The sequence below is a fragment of the Mauremys mutica genome, chromosome 24, assembly GCF_020497125.1.
Source record: "Mauremys mutica isolate MM-2020 ecotype Southern chromosome 24, ASM2049712v1, whole genome shotgun sequence".
In the NCBI taxonomy this organism is placed as follows: Eukaryota; Metazoa; Chordata; order Testudines; family Geoemydidae; genus Mauremys; species Mauremys mutica.
In genome coordinates this window covers 7,630,253-7,652,057 of record NC_059095.1, presented here as the reverse complement: position 1 = coordinate 7,652,057, position 21,805 = coordinate 7,630,253, and the positions used below count along the sequence as shown (strand labels likewise).

The window sequence follows — 21,805 nt, the reverse complement described above, 5'->3', positions numbered from 1 at the left end:
AGCAGGCCAATGCTCAAACCACTGAGCTATCCTTAATATCTTGCATTGCGTTGGGACTCCTCTCTAGAGAAAAGGTATGTATGTTCGCTGCTAAGGCCTGGTCTACGCTACAAAGTTAGGTCTATGTAAGCTGCCTTGTATCAACCTAGTTGTGCATGTGTCTAGACTTAAATTTGTCTCCCACAAATGAAAGCACTCCGTTACAGCAACGCAATAATTGCATCACCACCCTGAGTTCCACTATGGATGTGTATGAGGAACCTGAGTCACAGGCTCCTGCCGTGACCATTGAGGAGGAGAAAAATGGGGGAGATGTAACTGGGGAGGGCCGAGCTATGCCACAAACCAGAATCTGTTTGAAACTCCACCGCTGTCTAGTCAGTCGTAGTAGCTGAGCACAAGTGTGCCTGATGCAGGAGAAGGAACCTTGGGTAAGTGTGTAAATGTATTTCCTATTACAGTAATGTACTGATGGTGCCCTGAACTTAACAAGACACAGCTATCAACTTATTTATTTATTTACTCACATTAGAAGAGGTAGTGGTGAAACGAGTGGTAAAATTGTTATCTGCTTCATGTTCCCCTGTAGAGTTGGGTGAATGGCTTCCTGGCTGGCCATGTGGAGCAGTTTATGTACACAAGGATGATCCTTGAATCCTGAGAGATTTTGATTAAACTTTCATGGAAGTACTCTGAAATCTCCCAAAGGTTTATAGGGATGGCAGCCTTATTTCTTCCTCAGTGATAGGACATTTTCCTGCGCCACTCACAGGCGCCAACTTTTCCCGGCACCGGTGAGTGCTCAACATCTCCCCCCCCCCCCCCATCTCTACCCCTGCCCTGCCCCCATTCCAACCCCTTCCCCAAAGACTCCCCCCCCCCCCCTCACTGGACCCCTTTCCCAAATCCCGGCCCCGCCTCTTCCCCGAGTGCGCCGCATTCCCCCTAGCTCCCAGGCTTCCTGCTGCGAAACAGCTGTTTTGCAGCAGCAAGTGCTAGGGAGAAGCAGGGAAGGTGCGCTCAGGGGAGGAGGCGGAGTGGAGCACCCACGGAGTTGGCACCTATGGTGCCACTCACTCAGTGGTAACTTTGTCAGGCACTATTGTAATAAACAGGCTAGTTGAATATGGGCCTGGGCAACTCTGGTTCGCCAGCAACAACTGTGCTCTTATGTGCCTTCGTCATACTCAGGAGTGAGATGCCAGCTAACATCACCACTGCCTGTGGAAAATGGTGTCAGTTTCCAGTGCAAATGCCCAATACTCATATATTCGTGCAACAGCCTCCTCAGTTTCCTCACTCCTGGCAAGCACTCCAAAGCAGAAGTGTCAAAAGCATTTCTTGTTTAAAAATTTTATGTTATTGAGGGAAGGGAGTTCTGTGTCTTAACTTCCGCTGTCTGTTGTGACTCTACTGACAATGGTACCTCTGCGTTTTACCTGTAGCTGCTGCTGTTGCGGCCTTGAGGGATTGCCCTTCCACACCTGCGGCGCGTCTAAGCCAGATGAGGAGGAGAAAGGAGAGGACTTGGGATGACCTGTTCAGTGAGATGCTGCAAGCCAGTGCTGCATCAGACCATAAGCAGAGGGCTTGGAGGGTGAATTTTGCAGATTGTGTGGAGAAAGGGCCAAGGTGTTCTGTCAGGAAAGGAGAGGGAGATTCATCAGGACATAATGGGGCTTTTCCAGCAGCAAACACAAGGTTCAACAATCACAGGCTTGCCTCTCTTTGCAGTCCATTGAGAACTCCATTATAGCACCTCCCTACACCCCCCCTCCACATTCCTTCCCTTCCCACTCCATGCCAGGGGACATTCAGGACAACCACAGCTTTATATATGCTGCCTTGTGAGAGCTGCAGTCGCTGTATATGTAGCTAAACTTGACATGTATGTTGTTTTCCTTCTTAAGCTGTGTTCCATAATGTATTTGTATTTGCTTTGAACTTGCACAAAATTTTTTTGGTAGTGGTTTTCTTACTCAATAAAATTCTATTGTTTGGAAAATAATTCATCTTTATTAGTTCTCACATGGTACAGAATGCCTAGAGGTACTGAAAGTATGCATTTGTTTTACAGTGATACACAACTCATAGCATCAGTGACAAAAACAGTTTTGCGGTATTTGCTGTATGTTTATGATTAATAGATGCATTGACAGGATTACATTCATTAATGTACACCAAGTACCATGCAATTCCAAACAGGCCCCAAAACAGCAGGGTCAGGTAGAGCATAGTACACCACAGTGCATTACTGAGACGCACTGTTAGTTTGTTCAAAGGCTTCCCTGAACCATGTATTTCCTCATTGAGCTCTTCTAATAGCCCTTGTGCCTGGCTGTTCAAACACAGGAGACCGCCTCTGCACATTCACCCTGTGGCAACTTTTCCATCTTTGCTTCACAGATATGCAGGAGGGTACAGCAGGCAGCTATAACCATTGGCAGGGTGTTTTTTTTTTTTCGTTTTTTTTTCTCCACTGAGGTCCACTTTTGTGAGTAAACAATGCCAGTGGCCCTTCAGTCTACCAAAAGCACATTCAAGTGTCACTCTGCTCCTGCTGAGCTGGTAGTTGAATCTTTCCTTGGTGCTTTCAAGGTGGCCGGTGTACGGCTTCATGAACAAGGGGGTAGTCTATGCTCCTAGAATCACCACTGGCATTTCAACATCACCAGTGGTAAACTGCTGATCAGGACAGAGAGTCCCTGCTTTTAGCTTTCTGAACAGTTCAATGTTCTTAAAGGGTTGGGCGTCACGTACCTTCCCCTGGCCAGCCAGCACTGATGGTGGTGAAGCATCCCTGGTGATCCACCAATCCTTGCATGAGTATAGAAAAGTAGCCCTTTCTGTACTCTGTGGCAAGGTGGTCTAGTGCCATCTATCACTTCACTGCAGTTCGGGAACCTCATTGCTGCAAATTCATCCTCTGTGTTCTGAACATTGCTTAGAGTCACAGTCCTGCATAGCAGAAGACAATTAATGGCCCTGCACATTTGCATGGAAATGGCCCTCAGTGGTTTTTCTAATTCCAAAATGATTTTCCACTGACCTGTAGCAATCCAGCATTGCAAGTTTCCACTGTCACTGCAGCCCTCATTCTGGTCTCCCTGTGCTGATGGGTTGGGGCAAGCTTGATGCACAGATCCAGGAATGTGGCCTTGTACATAAGAAAATTCTGCAGCCGCTGCTCGTCATTGCAAGCCTGCATTACAGTGTGATCCCACCAGTCAGTGCTTGTTTCTTGGTTTTAGAATCAGCACTCTACCATCTTCAGCTGTTCTGTGTACACCAACAGAAGCCATGAATTGAATATTGTTGTGTCCCAGAGCAGTCTGGCCTCCACAAAATCATCATGTTTTCCCAGTGATTTGGTTTTTGGGGGTCTGCAAATGCTGGAGGATTGTGCATCCTGTGCTTGCAGCAGTCATGACAGTAGTGCAGAGCTGTGCAGGCTTTGGTTAGATGAGATGGACAGTGAGGAAGCCCATGAGGGTCCATGGGATTTTTAAAAAGGCATGAAAACTATGGGATATGGATGACATTATGAGATAGAGATAGTTGATGCTGGGAAGACTCTTTGCTACTAGTCACCCCTGGCTGGGAGCTTATGTTCAGTTGATTGTCCACCACAACCCCCAAATCTTTTTCAGTCAGTGCTTCCTGGGATAGAGTCCCTCATTGAGTATGGCCTATGTTCTTTGTCCCTAGATATTTACATTTAGCCATATTCAAACACACATTGTGTTTGCTTGTATTCAGTTTACCAAGTGATGCAGATCGCTCTGAATCACCAACCTGTCATCCTCATTATTTACTACTCCCTCCAAATGTTAAAAAGTGTAGGGCCAAGAACCTGCCAGACCCACTGGATGCACACCTGCTTGATAATGACACCTCGTTTACAATTATCTATTGAGACCTATTGGCCAGTTTTTTATCCGTTTTTAATGTGTCAGTAACTCCTCACTTGAAGTTGTCCTGGTTAACATTGTTTCGTTGCTGATCAATTAGGGAACATGCTTGTTTAAAGTTGTGCAATGCTCCCTGCTGATGTCATTTGGCAGCCGCCTGCTTTGTCCGCTGCTTGCAGGAAGAGCAGCCTGTTGCAGCTAGCTGGTGGGGGCTTGGAACCAAGGTGGACTGGCAGCCCCCCCTATAAGCTCCCCCATCAGCTCCCCGCTCCCCTAGATTCCCTGTGCAGCAGCTGCCCAGCAGGCTAGCAGTTGCAGCTGGCCCTTCCCCCACTGCCATGTGCTGCTCCTGCTCTTTGCCTTGGAGCTGCTCCCCAGGACTCCTGCTTGCTGTTTGGGGGGGTGGAGGGAGGAAGAGAGGGGCTAATGTCAGGGTGTCCCCCTGCTCCTGCACCCCGCTTACCCTATCTTCCATAGAGCAGGGGGGACACATGACAAGGCTCAGGACTGTCTCAGCAAGCTGATCTAATAAACAAGGCAGTGTACTTAAAGGGGAAATGCGCATCTCACATACACTGTGTGTGTGTGAGTGTGTGTCTGTCTGCGATGCTGTCTCCACTCCCTCCATTCCTGCTGCTTTGTAGTGTGAGAGTTAACCCTTGAGGGCTCAGCAATTACTAGTTCATTAAGGCATTCCCTGGGAAATATCCCACCCTCTGACTCCACCTCAACCAAGCTTCACAATCATTATCACTGTGTACCAGTATTAAATTGTTAGTTTAAAACTTATACTCTGTGTGTGTGTGTGTGTGTGTGTGTATAGTCTTTTGTCTGGTGAAAAAAAATTCCCTGGAACCTAACCCCCTCATTTACATTAATTCTCATGGGGAAATTGAATTCACTTAAAATTGTTTCGCTTTAAGTTGCATTTTTCAGGAACAAACTACAACATTAAGTGAGGAGTTACTGTATTTATTGAACACTTCTGCCTTGTCTGTGTTGTTGATAATTCTACCATTTCCATCTAGTAATGGACCAATACCACTGGAAAAACTTTGTAAACTCACAGCTTGCACATGCTCAGTAGAGACTTCTTAAAGTTTAACAACTAAAATCTCCATTGAATCCATCTGCATTGAGGATACTCTGGCATCTTCCATATCCTGTGTGTGACTGGACTGTGTACGTGCCATCCTGGCAGAGTGACTGAGCATGCTCCAGCACAGGGCTACAGAGCTGAGAATGACTTTCCCTATAATTGCTGCTCTGCCCCAGGAAGGGGCAGATATTGGAAATGAGAGCATGGAGTTTGTCTTCTGTGTTCTGTGACCACCCTCAACTTGCTGTCCCTCAGGTAGCATTGAGGAGAGAGCTGAATTGAAAGCAGCGGGGGGGACAGAAGGCAGACTAGGGCTTTGGAAAGGAGCGGATTGAGACAAGGATCCTGGTGGGACTGGGACTGGCTGGCAAGGAGACTGGGATCTGGGGAGAATGACAGACTGGGACTGTGAGCTGAGGAGGGGAGGGAAGGGGAGACTGGAACTCATTGGGCAAGGAGACTGGGAGCTGTGGGGGGAGGGTTTCTGGGAATCAGTAAAGGAAACAGGAGCTGTGGGGGGAAGATGGGACTGGGAGGAGGGTTAGGAGATCTGATGAGGGGACCTGGGGGGAGACTCGCTGATTCCTAGTGGCAGTGGGAAATGGGCACAGGGAGAGACAGTTCTGACAAGGAGTTGGGATGGGGGAGAACTGGGACAGTGTGCAAGTGAGGGGTGGGAGACTGAGATTGAATGAAGACCCCAGGAAGGGAGACTGGGACTGAAAGCAAGTGTAGGGGAGAGGCAGACAGATAGGATGAGGAATGAGAAGAGGGGGACTGATTCTGAGTAGGCAAGGAGACTGGGACTGAGGTGACAAACCTGATGAGTGGGGACTGGAACTGGATGTGCAAATCTGAGGAGGAATGCAGATGCTCTGGTATGAGGTTTGCCTTATTCTCTTCAGTTGTCTGCAAACTTTAGTCACTGCTGGAAGGTGTTAACGACAAACTTGTGCTCCTCCATATTGGCCTTGCTAAAGGTCATTATGCTTCTGTCATCAGCATATGTGCACCAATAGTGATCCATCCAGATGAGGATAAGGAGGATTTCTGCCAAACCCTTGATAGCATCATCAGGTTGGTCCCATGTAATCTCTAGGTGATTTTAATGGCAGGACTGGTCATGACTACATCATGGGGCAATGTGATAGGTCATGATGGAGTTGGTAACGCAGGCTCTCACAGCTTGCTACTACTTTCCAAATGCACTGAATACAACCTTGTTATCACTAACAGTATTTCAATAGGCCAGCAAGCATAAGATGACCTGGATGCATCCTTGTTTAAAACCCTGATGTAATTGGTTACATTATTGTTTGGTGAAGAGATCTCCAATGTCAGACTCTCTCGTGTCATGAGAGGCTTCAACTGCGGGTCAGACCATAGATTTATAAGAAGTCAAATGTCTTTCAGTACTGCTCTCAAGCAACATAGACAGCAACTCAAGCTAGTGGGGGAAAAAATCAATATTTCAAGCCTGGAAAACTGAGACAGTTTGAATTCCAAGAGAAAATCATGGAAGTATTTCCCTCAGTTACAGCATTCTCAGTGGATGTTGAGGCGTGCTGGAAACATTTTTGGGACACTACATGTTATATGGCTGGTGAAGTTCTTGACTTCATCAAGAGGAAACATCAGGACTGGTTTGATGAGGATAATCCCCAAATATGTCTGCTCTTGAATTCACTGTATGCTATCCATTGACAACATAGCAGACAGAGATTCAGCATCCAGGAAGGGTTGCATCATCAAGCAAAACAGATGGTTAGACCAGACTTTGGCAAATGAAAAGCCCATGGTGTGAAAAGAAAGCAATGGAATCAAAACTGGCAGCAGATAACGAAGACACCAGAAACATTTTTGCTGGCCTTAATGCTGTGTGTGGCCCCAAGTGCAATAGGGTAACCCTCATACAAACTGTGGACTGCAATAGACTCTTAGGGCTGGTCTGCACTAGAAAACTCGGTATGTTGCTCTGGGGTGTGGGGAAAAAAATCCACACCCCTGAGAGCTGTAGTTGAGCCAACCTAAATTTCTGTATGTGGAGGAGATGGATTACCTACACTGATGGGAGAAACTCTCCCACTGGCATAAGCTGTGTTGTTGTAGCTTTTCAAGTGTAGACCAGTTCTTTGTTGACAAAGAAAACTTGACTGAAGGATGGACTGTTTTAGTTAGCTTCTCCATCACCCTCCCAGTGCTTCTGAGGAATCAAGCAATGCTCTTCTACAACACCTATTAAAAGAACTTGTGCTTTTCCCCCGCCTTATGAGACACCATAATAGTAATCATGCAGATGTCATAAATGAAACGACCTAGACTAGATGGCTTTCCAGCAGAGATCTGTAAGCAGGTGCCTATCACAGTGCAAGGCACCTCACGCTCTCCTGCCTTGTCTGGGAATGAGAATCGATGCCACAGGATTTCAAGGATGCCAGCATTGTTCACCTCTATAAATGTAAGGGTGACAGGGCAAACTGCTAATCCCTGTAGCTCTTCCCTATTCTTTGTTGCTCAGAAAATTCTTGTAGGGGTCAGACTGAATATACTGAACACCTACCTTGTGAAAACTATCCTCCAGGACTCTGTGTGGATGGGGCACTATAGACATGATCATCACAGCCCCCCAGGTTCAGGAAAAGAGCTGGGAGCAAAACTGTGGTCATTGTATGGTGTTTGACATAGCTAAAGCTTTTTTTACTTTGTAAATTGTGAGGGACTCTGGAAACTTTTGTTCATATTTGGATACCTTGCAAAGTTTTTCTGTCATTTGGCCCTTCCATAATGAGGATGATGGTCACAGTGGTGGAAACTGGTGAGATATTGGACCCCTCTCCAGTCACCAGTGGCTCTAAGCAAGGTTGCAGTCTGGCTCCTACACTTCTACATCCATTTTTCTGGCTATGTTTATGGATTAATTTCATGACACTGATCGAGTATTTATCTATTTCCACACTGCTGAGAAGCTGTTCAATCCGGAGTGCTTCTGTGTTTGCACAAAAGTGGCAGATTTACTCATTTAAGGGGCTTTTATTTGCTGGGTGAGCAGCCAGTGTATAATCATCAATTGATGACATTTAATTTATAATTGATCACGTTGCTTGTGCAATCAGTCATTTTGGCTTCACAGTCAGCCTAAAGAAAACTGAAATACTGTACCAACCTGTGCCTGGGGATATGCATGCCTACCCAATTATTAAGATCAATGACGCGCCTCGTAAGTTTGTGGACAAGTTTTGCTATCTAGAGAGTATGCTGTCTCAGAATGGTACTATTGATATTACTCACCATATAGCCAAGGCCAGGTCTGCATTTGGAATGTAGTCACACTGCCTCTAGAATGATGGAGTTGTCAAAATAAGCACTAAACTAAATGTTGGGAGTGGTGGTGGTGTAGTAGTAGTGTTGGTCACAGGATATGAAAGAGACAAAATGCGTGAGGTAATCTTTTATTGCACCGACTTGTGTTGGTGAAAGAGAGACCCACCTTGTTTCTCACTAAACTAAATGTCTATAGGGCAGTTGTGCTTACAAACACTTCTGTATGGTTGTGAGACCTGGACAGCAGGTCACTGCCACATTAGGAAACTTGATCAATTCTGTATGCACGGTCTTAAGTCTGGTCTCTTTGCAGGGTCATATGGGTGGGACAAGATTCCCAATATCAAAATTCTTAATTGTTGTTGTATGTCTGATGTGCAAATTATGCTCATAAAAGTTCAGCTGTGTTGTTGAGCGATCTCATTTGACTCGAACAGCTAAAGCCATCCACCTAGTCTCATGGTGGCCAATGCAAACAATATAAAGACATTCTGAAGCTTAACTTGAAAGCATGTCAGGTTTACCCCAGCAACTGGAAAGCAACAGCCATGAGAGAGCAAGGTGGCAGGAATTTTTCATGTCATAGACTATCAGGGTTGGAAGGGACCTCAGGAGGTCATCTAGTCTAACCCCCTTCTCAAAGCAGGATCAATCCCCAGACAGATTTTTGCCCCAACTCCCTAAATGGCCCCCTCAAGGATTGAACTCACAACCCTGGGTTTAGCAGGCCAATGCTCAAACCACTGAGCTATATCTCTCTTCCCCGTGAGCCCCCCCCCATTTTCCACTTTGAAGCAAGGTGCATTACACGATTTGCAATACACGAAGAGCACAAACAAGGGTACAACAGCCTACTGTGGTTTTGGACAATTTTGTCTATCCCACATGTAGCTGTCTGAGGTTCTTGCATTGGTCTGATTTTGCATATATGTTCAACTAAAACGTTTGCTGAATCTTCCTATGTTGATGTTGCATGAGCCTCCGTTATCACATAGGAATAAGGGTGGAGGAGGATAGAGACAGATGTATGGAAGGACTAGGAGAGTAAGGGTGGCAAAGATAGGACCAAGGGACAAGGATTGGAGGAAGCTGGGACAAACAGCAAGTCAGCTAGCAGAATGTCCAGTGTTCACGCCTATATTTTTTTTTTTAAATAAAATTAATTGTAGAACTGCTTTGTTTGTTTGTTTTCTCTCTCCCCAACTGCACTTTCTTCAGTCTAATCAGTCCCTTGAAAGATCCAGCCATATTTCAACTAGATCTGGTGTTTTTGCAACAGATCAGAGACATGGTCACTCACCATTACCGCTTATAAGTAATTTGGTTCAGCTCAGTGATACTCAGACTGAGGTTCATCAGCTGCAAGTGGCTCTTTAATGTGTCTCCTGCAACTCTTGCAGCAAATGATATTAAAACACGTGATTTAATTATTAACCAATAAGCATGCTTTTACTATGTTGTTAACCAGTTGTAGTTGATATAATACTTGGCCAGTCACTTTGCTGTGAGAAATATATATATATATATATATATATATATATATATATATATATATATATATATATATATATATATACTAAACATTTCACCAGTTACGCTGTTTAAATTGAATATATAGTACTATAGTAAATGAAATAATGAATTCAGACTTTTGTGGCTCTTTTGGGTAATGCTGAAGGTGAATTTGGCTCCTGAACCACTGAGGTCTGAGTATCACTGGTTTAGTTTGTGTCCAGGCAGCAGTTTCGGGACACTGTGTGCCCATTAGCACATCCATACCTATTCTATACCTAATCATGTGTGTATCTGGGTTAGCTATCCCATAGCAAACTTCTAACCCATAGAGGATAAAGTGCCTGCAGGACATACACACAGGAGCATCATCAGCACATGAAAGCAATGCATTCTGGGGATGTCCTACCACACAATGCCAACAAGTGGTTACAGACTTGGTTACAAGTTATAGCATGAACTGTGACCCTGTCTCAAGAAGTGGGCCATGTTATGGTCAAATTTGGGAAACACTTCTGTTGTGGCTGGGGAAGTAATGGAATTATGACTTCACAGGAGAGAAACAAAGCTGAGTAAATGAGGGAAGGGCAGAAGATTCAGTAGTTTTTATTTTTAGTGTTTATTTAACTTGATGACTAATGAACACTTTGGAGAAGGAATGTTTTTTCTAAAGGTGCACCAGCCTCTTACCCTCTACCGCTTGAATTATGGCCTGAGAGCTCACAGTACACATGCTCAGAAACTCCTAAGAGGTCCTTCAGCAAACTCAGAGAAGACCAGACTTGACAGTGCTAAGGGCTTGTCTACATGGGGTAATTTACCAAGGTTATTCCTCCTGTGTTGACCTTCTTCTTTCTCTGTGTTGATCAGACCTGACATTTCTAAGCTAAGAGAAACAAGGAAGTCAGTCAGATTTTTTGCAAACAACTTTCCAGACCTTCATATAACATAAATAGGCTTTGAAGGATTCGATTTTTATTGGTAAACATTAATAAACATTGAGTTCATGGTACATCCTCAAACAATTCAAACAATTTCCATTGATAACTGAAATGTACTGATAGGCAAAGCAAGAAAAGTGCTGCTTAGAACTTAGTTTGATTTAAGATTATTTACTTTGACATAGGATGTTGACAATCTGACAAGCTGTAACTGCTTGAATCTCAGCATCTAGTATCATTAAATAATTATCTGACCCCTCCCATAATTTCCTGCATTGTGAAAATTTAAATAGATAAAAATAAAACCAATTAAAACACACTTTTTTATGCAGCTGTGAACATTTAAATGGATTATAAAAATGCTCAAACATGTCAAAATTTTAAAAAATCAAACTCAGCGAAGTCTTAACATAAACAACAAGGTTTTAAGCCTATTTTTAAAAATGTTTGTGCTAACATTGTTTCCTCCCTGAAACTGCAGAACTTCTGATTGCATGGCTTGTTGCTTCAGCTGCTTTCTTGCTCTTCCAGTGTGATTGGATGATGGTGAGTAGCCAGCAGTAAAGTGGTTCAGTACTTTACAGTGAAGGGTGGTGTACAACACAACAGCAATTTTCAAAGCAGTTGTAAAGAAAAAACACTGTTCTCTCCACCTCAAAAGCCAGGTGTCTGAGTGCTCCGTTGGAGCGCCCATGCTTCTACTCATGTAGAACAGCACATGGCCTTGGTTGGTAACAGGATGTCGTTTACATACAGGTGTCCCTCTGCTGATCCTTTTATAATGAGAAATGAGAGAACTGACTCCCCTGGCCCTCATGGGTTCTATAGTTAGCTGTTGTTCAGCCAGTTAACCTAATCAAACTATTACATCAAGTATTATCTGAGGTGTGTGTTAAGATTCTCATTAGAAAAATGACGACAGGTTAAACATTATGAAAAAAAATCCAAGGTGCTTTGCTCATTCCTTTTGTGTGAAGCTCCAGGGCGCTGAAATACGCATCATTGTCTTGCTTTTTCTGGGGAATTCACAACTGTGATAGATGAAATAACCTTCCATGCATAAGACTATTCACATTGTTGTTACAGTTTTAGCATACGCTGTTAGTTATCCTCTCCTGGCAGATCGAGCAGAAAGCAGAATGATGGGAAGGAGTTTTGAGAGAAGATGGGCTAAGAGCTGGCTATGAATACTTACATTGCAGTCAGAGAACTATAATAAAGCTGCCAAAAATGGGGAGGCATCCTTGGAACAGATGGCCTCAACAGCATTAGCACGGATTCTCCTCAAGAAGGCATTCCTGAGTCCGTGCCCTATCCCAGAATCTTTTAGGTCAGCTTTTAAACAGTGCTAGTACTGGACTTGAATTTGATTCTTCTGCTTGTGCAAAGGATTTTTGTGCATTTTCCTGATTCAGTTTGTGCAGCCTTTTGGGTGAGAATTTGCATGCTTGTACTTTTGTAAATCTCATCTTGAAATTTATTCTTGAGTGTTCACTCATCATTCCTGGTTTGAATTCAGCGCCAGCTTGCTGGCTTTCGTGGTAAATGGCATTTTCCTGAATAACTAATGAGAAAATTCCTGATCGATGCACCTGCATCAGATGCTAATCAGCTCCACTGGTCAGGCCCTGGCAACAGGAGATACTATTCACTCTCCAGTATTATTGTAAAACGTTTATATACTACAGTATCTGTAAATGGTACATACAAATGGAGATTAAACATGTTTCCTGCCCAGGAACTTGCAGGCTTAATGTAGAAGCATCCCAAAACATGTTAACTACTATGTATAAGAATATCTTCACTCACCACTGAAATGCAGCCTGCTCTATGGTGAACTGTGAATTATCAATCTGAAGATGATTATTTCTGAGAATTATATAGCTATTGCAAGTAAATTATAACTCATAACACTACTAGAGTAGAGAGGACTTGGTGGGGGATGATGCAATCTGTTTGTTTTTCCAGTTTGTTGATTTTGTGGCATTTGACAGCACTTTGAATAGTTGGTTTTACTGTCTTGCTGATGAGCACTTGCACCTCTCATGTTCTGCTCTGGGTGATGAGCTCTCTTGCCTGCCCTTCAGGCTCTGCAAAGAGAGTATTTACTGGTAGCAGCATTAGCAAAGCTGCAACTGAAGAGGCTCAAGGCAGATGTGTACACAGAGGAGGATGGGATAAGAAGAAATGGGCCCAAACTTTTTTGGTGGTGCTGGTTTTGGTCCTGCAGTAAAGAAAACCTTATAAACACAGCGGTGGAATGTGTAAAGCCTTAACTTGTAAAAAATATTATTTAAAAGGGTGCTTTATCAGAACCCCCCCCTCAAAGTTCTCATTAATATTAGACATAAATGATATTATACCCAACTGAAATCACAGGGAGAATTTTCTATCACTGTGACCAGGCTTAACACCCTACTTTAGAAGAATAGGCTGAGAGGTTTTTTAATTATAGGTGACAAGTGCCTCTGTTGTCTTTTGCAAAAACATAATTTTTCCCAGGACAATGCTGAGCGTTGGTTCTGTGTTAGCAAACATAGAAATGTGTTGCCAGCATCACTTACTGCAGCATCTGGATTTTTTTCTTGGTGGTTTCCCATCCCAGTACTGATCTGGCCCAGACCAACCATGCTTTACTTCCTGAGATCTGACAAAGTCAAAGCCCAAGTGGCATTGCTGCAAGCAGGCTGTAGTAACCCATTTTACATACTTTAATCCTTAAAAGTCCTTTACTGCCCTCTAGTGATATTCCATGGGTATAGTGAATAGACACACATGATTTAAAATATGTAAGTGTCTCTCCATAGTTAAGTTTGCAATCAGAGTTCCATTAGGACTTTTTTGTTGCCATCCTTGTAAGTTTCTAAATTAATACTTGAAAAATTCACCACTGTGAAGTTAACGTGGCTCATGGTGAAATAGAATTTTTACTGCAAATTTGAAGTTATCCAATTGCTATTTGAGTTGATGGAGATTTAAAAAATGACTCATCTGCATTTTTATGAAGTGTCTGACGCTTCTCTGTCTCCATACACACTGCAGATTTAATCAAATTATAATGCAGGGTTCACATACTATAGCTTCTATCGTAACCTTGAAAAACTAGTACTCAAGCAAAAAACTATCTTTATTCCCAACCTAGTGCATGAGTTTCTGTCATTGAAACAGATGGAGGAAAAGAAAAAAGCATGCTGCCACCCTTTTAAATGACAAACACTTACTTCCATATACATACTGAATTAGAGAGGGCTGAAGCTGGTGGAAAAGCTTAGCTGTCATCATTCATTCAGGGCCAACCCCTTGCACATAATGAACAGAGGAAGCTGAAGGTTGTGGATAAGCCATCAGCTATCATTGGGCCTTGTCCTAAACACACAGGGGTACAAGTTGTACAACTCCTACCCCCATGTGGACAGTTATACTGGTATAAACATACTTATTCTGGTATAGTTCATTCCCATAAGTTTGCTCCCTATCACCGACTATCTGAGAGCCTTCATAGAGTTTCTGGCATTCCTCCCTTTATGGTGTCAGAGTTCTGCTTGCTTTTTTTGTGTGGATGATTTGGGGTGAGGTTGGGAGGGGTTCTGGAATAAAAGGGGAATTTGGGTTGTGAGTATCACGGTGGAAAGGCTTTCTCAGAGAGAGAGAGGCTTTGCTAAATTTCCAAAAGATGATCAGGCTCTGGATTTGCTTGATCTCGTCTGGATAATTGTTCATAGCTGACTCTCTTTGACAGAAAATGCTTTGTCCCCAGCTCTTGCTTGCATCATCCTGGGCTTTGTGGTGTGCATTGCCCCAGAGGAGGCGTTCATAGATTGAAATTTGGTCTTTGCTGTAGCTTGACATATTAATCGCTTTGAAAACTAGGACTAAGGCCTTAAAATGGCATCAGAAGCTGACTGAGAGCCAGTGGAGGGAATTGAGCACACACCTGATGTGATCATGGCAGCCTGAACCAGGGAGAAGATGGGTAGCCACATTCTGTACCAGCTGGAACTTGTGCATAGTCTTTTCATTTCATGTCGGATACAATGAATTTACTCCTGGGGGAATTCTGAACCAAAAAATTAAAAATTCTGTGCATATTTTAAAATTCTGCATATTTTATTTGTTAAAATAACACAATATAATCGTGCCAGTTTCAATCATTTTGGTAACTTATTTCAAAACACCTGTCAGCAAGTATGTCTGTAACAATACAGACGACAAAAAAGATTCCCACAGGAGTAGAAAGTTAAAGAAACCCCTATGACAACCCAGTTCCTGTTTTCTGTTATGCTTTTGTTGGATGACTGAGTCTGGTGTGTCATGTGCCAGCTGGGCACATCCTGGGGGGAAAACTCTGCCCCTCCGGTCTTTTAGTCAATTCTTGTTTTTTCATCCTGCCACTGTAGGATTACCATATAGAGGTACCCAAAAAGAGGACACTGCCTGGGGAGGAAGAGCTGGAGGGGGGGAGTTACAGTTGCGGGGCCCCCCTGCCCCTGAAACCTGCTCTCCCCCCCCCCCCCCCACCCGAGCCCAGCTGTGGGGTTAGACACCTGCACCACCTCCTCTCCCCCCAAAGCCCAGGGATCCAGAGGGTGTAACAGCCTGATACTGGTCAGGCTGGGTTTGTATGGAGTTTCTTATGGTGACTTCAGTGTTGGACTCTGCAGGGCTGAGACTGCACAGGGCCTCCATCCCCACTGGGCTGGATACTCCGCTCACTGCATGCTGCCTCCTTCCTTCAGGGTATGCTAGAAACTGCAGCAGCTGGGAACCCCTTCCCCTCCCACGGGCAGTGTCCTCTATTTGCGATCTGGAAGCCAGGTTCTGTTGGGTCCAGTGGCCCCTAGTGGCAGCCAACAGTTCTGCAGTGCCAATTCTGCCGGGGAAAAAATGAAATTCTGTGCAGAATAGGGTGACCACCTTCTCAAAAGGCAAAAACAGACACATCAGGAGCCACGCTCCCAGCCTCTCCTCTTTCCCTTAAGGCCCTGCCCCCTGGCAAAGTCAGAAGCCGGAGTTGGGCTGTGGTAAGAGCTGCCCAGGGAGCCCAGGCTACTCCACCCGCCCTGGATGGGTGCCCTGGATGGATGCCCTGTGTCCCCACTCCCCCGGGGCATGCAGCCCAAGGCAAGTGGAAGGTCTGGGGTTCCCTGCAGTGGCCCAGGCTCCCTGGGCAGCTCTTACTACTGCCCAGCTCTGGCTTCTGGCCTGGCCAGGACGGGGGCCTCGTGGCAATGGGGGACTAAGACCCACCTCAGTCTCCCTATTGGGAAGAGGCTGGCACTGTCTCTGAGCATTGGACAGGCGCGGAGCAGTGCTGCAGGGAATCTGGGATAGTTGCTGTACCGGAGTCATTCAGACTGGGACTTAAACTCTGCATTTCAGGCCTGTCTTGCCCAATTCGGGATGGGTGGTCACCCTAGCTCAGAACGTTAATTCTGTGCACATTCTTCATTGTGACATGCATGGATTACTGTGGCCCAGTCCTGATCCATGAGGAAGGAACAAAGTTTTCTGGCAAGCTGGAGGCAAAAAAAAAGAAAAGAAATTGAAGCTACTTGGTCAACGGGTTTAGCAAGGAATCAAACAGAATCTTGAGGTTTTGCACTACTTTCACTAATGGGGAATGTGTGCCTTTAATGGAGCATGAAGACTAGGGGCTGGGCTACACTTGTGAGTTACAGCGCATTAAAGGAGCTCCGGGCGCACTAGCGCACTGCCTGCCCACACTGGCAAGGCACGTAGAGCGCTCTGACTCCACGGCTAGAGCGCTCCTGGTACTCTACCTCGGCGAGCAGAATAATGTTTGATGCGCCCCAGTGAATGAGGTGTTGCATTACTGCACTCTGATCAGCCTCCAGAAACTTCCTGTAATCCCCTTAACTCAAGTGGCCGCTTTTGTCATTGTTTTGGATATGCCCTTTGAAAGCTCTGTTTGACAGCAGGCTGCTTATCTGCTCTAAGACAAAGCAACCATTACTGTGGAATGCTGTGTGAGAGAGAGAGAGAGAGAGGGGCGGGGTGGGGAGGTCTGCTGCTGTCTGAATTTACAAGACCGCATGCTGACATGCTCTCAGCCCCTCAAAAACCCACTCTCTCTCCCCCCCCCATACACACAACACACTCCCTGTCACACTCCACTCCCCCCATTTGAAAAGCGCGTTGCAGCCACTTGCATGGTGAGATAGCTGTCACAATGCACTGCTCTCTGTGGCCCTTGCAAGAGCTGCTAATGTGGCCATGCCAGTGTGCTGTCAGTGTGGACAGAATACAGCACTTTCCCTACTGTGCTCTACGAAGGCTGGTTTAACTCAAAGCACTCTACGTGTGCAAGTGTAGCCATGTCGTATGTCTTATCTAGCTCTCTGAAGTGTTTCCCCTTTCTGACCAGCTTTATTCTAGTTTTGTCTGGTCCAGCTCTTCTACATCCAGGGCACCTCTACACTGGTGTAACTGTGACCACAAAAGGGATTGTACCAGTATAACTATACATGCAAAAAAAAAAATCACACCCCTAACGAATAGTTACACCAGTACAAAAACTGTATATCAGGTCTGTACACTCTAATACTGAAAAGAGTGGAATGTAAATAAAAGCCATAAGCCTCAGCAAAGGAAATAAACTGTATTAAAATGAAAAACAGGACTGTGCTATTTTAATCCACATTAAAAAATGTTTGTTGGAACAAAACATCTAAAATATAGTGTAACCCTTCTGGAGTCGGCAGCAACAAGGGCTGGGTTCAATATCCAGGGGTCCCTCTTAACAATACAACACAGAACTGGCTTGAGCCCCACCCAGTAATCTGGGAAAATTAAACACCACCCGTGGGTGCCTCTAAGGGGCAATACTTCCCCACTCGCAAACACTGAGTCTGGGTTAGCAGAGAATACTTTTAATAAACAGGGCAAGGAACCTGGCATTAATTTGTGAAAACACCATGATTTGCACATATCTGACCATTAGCAAAACTCCTGCCCAGAGTACATTGACCAGTGGCCTTTGCCTCCGTTTCTCACCTTGCAGTGTGAAAGCCCAACAAACAAATGTTCCTTTAACATGCCACTCCCCTCTTCCTCCACCCCACCCCACTTACAGCTGCTGTCCTTGGTCAGCAGAGAACCAGAGTTCAGAAGTGGGTTCATGTGAGTTTGCCTCCCACAGGGACGTGGGGGAGAGGGACGTCGAGCAGTGCCTTAGTTGTGCTGCTGCCACAACTGCTCAGTTACCACTGTCCACCTGTGTCACTGCATGCTGTCGTTTGTCATGCCACCATTCGCTTCACCACTCCATCATCTGCTCTGCCACCGATGTCCCTGTGCCATCACCTTCTACTGCCACGTGTCTCTTTACTGAGACCTCTGTGAGTCGGTCTATTGAGGTTCCATCCAGCTCTCAGTGATTTTAGCAGCTAGTGAGGGAACCTCACTGCTAGTACAGGCTGGGCCATCTCTTCCACAGAAACACTGTCCTGCAGCAGGTCTAAGACTATGTCTATGCTAGTACTTTTGTTGACATAACATATGTTGCTCTGGGCTGTGAAAAAACACCCTCTGAGCCTCATAAGTTGCACCGATATGAACATCGCTCTGTCAGTGGGAGAGGGTCTCCCACCAACACAACTGCTGCTACTCGCTGGAGGTGGTTTAATTATGTCTATGGGAGACCTCTCTCCTGTTGGCATAGAGTGGCTACACAAGCTATCTTACAGTGACATGTCTGTATCAGTACAGCTGTGCCTCTGTAAGCCTGCTAGTGTAGACATGGCCTGTGGCTCATCACTTAGACCTGATTAGAGCTGAAATCACCGAAAGCGATTGCTTAACAAAACAAAAGACTGTCGATGGAGCCTAATCAGCCCTGTTTTTAAACAGTGGAGAGGAGCAGGTCAAATGGTGCCTGACTCTTAGGAGAAGCCCACACCGCCAGGCGGAAACACCTGTCCCCACCCTCTCTCCCTCCATTGCGATTTGGCATCTGAACCCCATGTCAGCGACTTCAGGTCAGTTGAAGGTGACCCCCTCAATCAGGACAAGCTTCAGCTATGTCTACACTACGGACTTTTCAGCGGCACAGCTGTGCTACTACAGCCGGGCTGCTGTAAGGTCTCCCGTGTAGCTGCTCTTTGCTGGCGAGAGAGCTCTCTCCTGTCAGGATAACTAAACCACCTGCAACGAGCAAACTAAACCATCCCCAGCGAGCGGCGTTGGCTATGTCGGCAGGAGAGCCTTTCCTGCTGACACAGCGCTATCCACACAACACTTTTGTGGGTGAAACTTAAGTTGGTCAGGGGTGTGGTATGTTTTTTTTTTTCACACCACGACCAACAAAAGTTTCACTGATAAAAGTGCTTGTGTAGACAGAGCCTTAGTACAGTCCTGCTGGCCTTTACTCTTACAATAAGGATGGCAAAATTTCATTACCTCTGTATTCAATACTGAAGTGATTTCTAACTCAACACCAGCCAAAATTGATCACTTGGGCAACACAGGTATCTGCTGGATACCTAGGCATAGTAGGTGTGTTCATGTAAATACAGTCTGGCCATGAAATCTTACATCCCCCACCCCACCCCCTAATCTCATCACTAGATGTCAGGGAAAAGCTTGTTCCAACCTTGCTTACATAGAATTATTATTTGCAGTTGTGGCTCTGCATAGTGTACATGGGCACTGATTATAAAATATATAGTGTTAAAGTTGTTTCTGGCGAAAAGCTCGCCATCTCCTTACCAATGGGGCTCTGAAATGTTTGATCAGTGGGGAAAATGGAGAAGCTTGCATATGTTTATCTTGAGATTTGTGCAAGAGAATGTGAGGAAAGGAATGTTTTTTTTTTCCCTTTTAACTTGTCTGCTTTCTCTCTCTCTCTCTGTCACTTCCCCACCCCTTTGCCTTTTCACTTTTCAGGTGCTGAAAACTCACTGGAAACATGGGGTCTGAAAACCCAAGTCCACAGAACCCTGGCTGTAAGATCATGACCTTCCGTCCTACCCTAGAGGAGTTTCGGAACTTTGGGAAATATGTTGCCTTCATCGAATCGCAGGGAGCTCATAGGGCAGGGCTTGCCAAGGTGAGCTTGATCTCGACATACCGGGTTTAGAGAAGTTGAAAACCTCGTAGGTGGAAACCTCAGCATTGGGCTTATGAACAGTTGTACTGGATACAGTATCTCAGTTGAGAAGTACAAATTATGTTGCAAGGAAGGAATCTGGGGACAGGTGTCTACAAAACAGTACTAGCGAGAAATAGTTTGCTTTTATTTAGTGTTGCTCTTTCTTTGAGTGTTATCGAAGTTGTCTACATGTAATGTGCATGAATAATCCAGGCAAAAATAGTTTGTATGTTTGGAAACTAGAACATTTTTGTTAATGAGGAGACATAATGGCCAAACCATTGTGATTATTCCCTATTCTTCAATCATAAATGATTTTAATTTCTAGCTGGAGAACTAGACACTGACTTGTGTTAACATGATGTCTGAAAGACTCCTATCTAATAGCATGTGCCCCTTGGTACTGAAGCAGCATGACCTATAATTCGAATGTGTGCTGGGAGTCAGAACTCTGAGGTTTGCTTCTGATTCTGCTGTGGACATGCTCTGACCTCAAGCAATTTACATAGGATGCATATTTTAAAATGCCAAAGGGGAGTTAATGCCCAAATCCCAGTGGAGTTATGCGCCTCATTCCCTTTGGCACTTTTGAAAATCATACCTGTAATTTCTTTTAAAACAAACAAAAGGACGTATTTTTTTCACACAATGCACAGTCAACCTGTGAACTCCTTGCCTATAACAAGGTTTAAAAAAATAACAAGGTAAGTTCATGGAGGATAAGTCCATCAATTGCTATTAGCCAGGGTGGGCAGGGATGGTGTCACTAGCCTATGTTTGCCAGAAGCTGGGATGGATCAGTTGATGATTACCTGTTCCGTTCATTCCCTCTGGGGCACCTGACGTTCCACTGTGGGAAGACCGGATACTGGGCAAGATGGACCTTTGGTCTGACCCAGTATGGCCGTTCTTATGTTCTTTGAGCCTGTTTGCCCATCGGTAAAAAGTAGTCAATATTCCCCCTGATAGGGAGGTGAGTGGGTTTATTGTGAAGTGCTTTGAAATAGTTTGAAAAATGCTATTTTGGTGTAAATTATTACTGCATTCCCATGTAGCATATGAGCTAACTATCCCTGCCCTTTAAAAAGCACCCCTAGTTCAGTGTAGTTCAAAGGTATCCCTATTTTTCTTCCCAAATGTCTGTTTGCTGATGTCAAGCTGGCAGGCATGTATGAGCGAAAACACCGGAAATTCAGTCAGAAAAGGTTAACTGATTCTGCAATGTTTTTTAAATTTATTTTTATTTTTAATTAACAAGTAATCCTTGTACACCTCTACCCTGATATAACGTCACCTGATATAACTCAAATTTGGATATAATGTGGTAAAGCAGTGCTCTGGGGAGCGGGACTGCACACTCCAGCGGATCAAAGCAAGTTCGATATAATGCAGTTTCACCTATAACGCTGTAAGATTTTTTTTGGCTCCCAAGGACAGTGTTGTATCGGGGTAGAGGTGTATAACATTTAGTATTAATCCTTGCAATAAATGTATTGAATAAACATGGCTGGTGATGAGTCAGAGAAGTAGATGTCCTCAGTTTGTCCTCCTTTAGGGGAAAAGAAAATGGGGTAATTTTTGTCAGACACTCAGTTGATTATAAAAATAGTCATTCCTAGTTTAAAAAAATGTATTCGAATTTTTATCTAACGTCTCAGTGTAAGACTAGAAAACAAAATGAAACTAAGTACTGGGCCATTGTGAGAGCTGGTCATATCTGATTTCTAAGTTTAAATGCTATAAACATAAATGTGAGAGAAAATCAGGGCAAATTAACTAGGAAAAATCCTTTTGTGACCATATCTTGTTGCATCACAGATGGACTAATTTGTCCTAACAAGACAGATATGCACTTGACATTTAATGGAACAAAATAGAGCGCACACACAGAAAAGTAAAACTGTTAGGCATG

The 21,805-nt window shown here is 44.5% G+C and overlaps 1 protein-coding gene across 2 annotated transcripts in view; it reads left to right on the top strand.

Moving 5' to 3' along the window:
* Positions 1–21,805, top strand: part of KDM4B (lysine demethylase 4B) — a 165,153-nt gene that overhangs the window by 18,417 nt on the left and 124,931 nt on the right. For both annotated transcript variants that reach the window (XM_044998466.1, XM_044998467.1), the window contains exon 2: positions 19,689–19,851. In XM_044998466.1, the coding sequence (XP_044854401.1) occupies positions 19,711–19,851 (141 nt within the window). In that variant the 5' untranslated portion in view covers positions 19,689–19,710. The remainder of the gene's footprint in view (positions 1–19,688; positions 19,852–21,805) is intronic.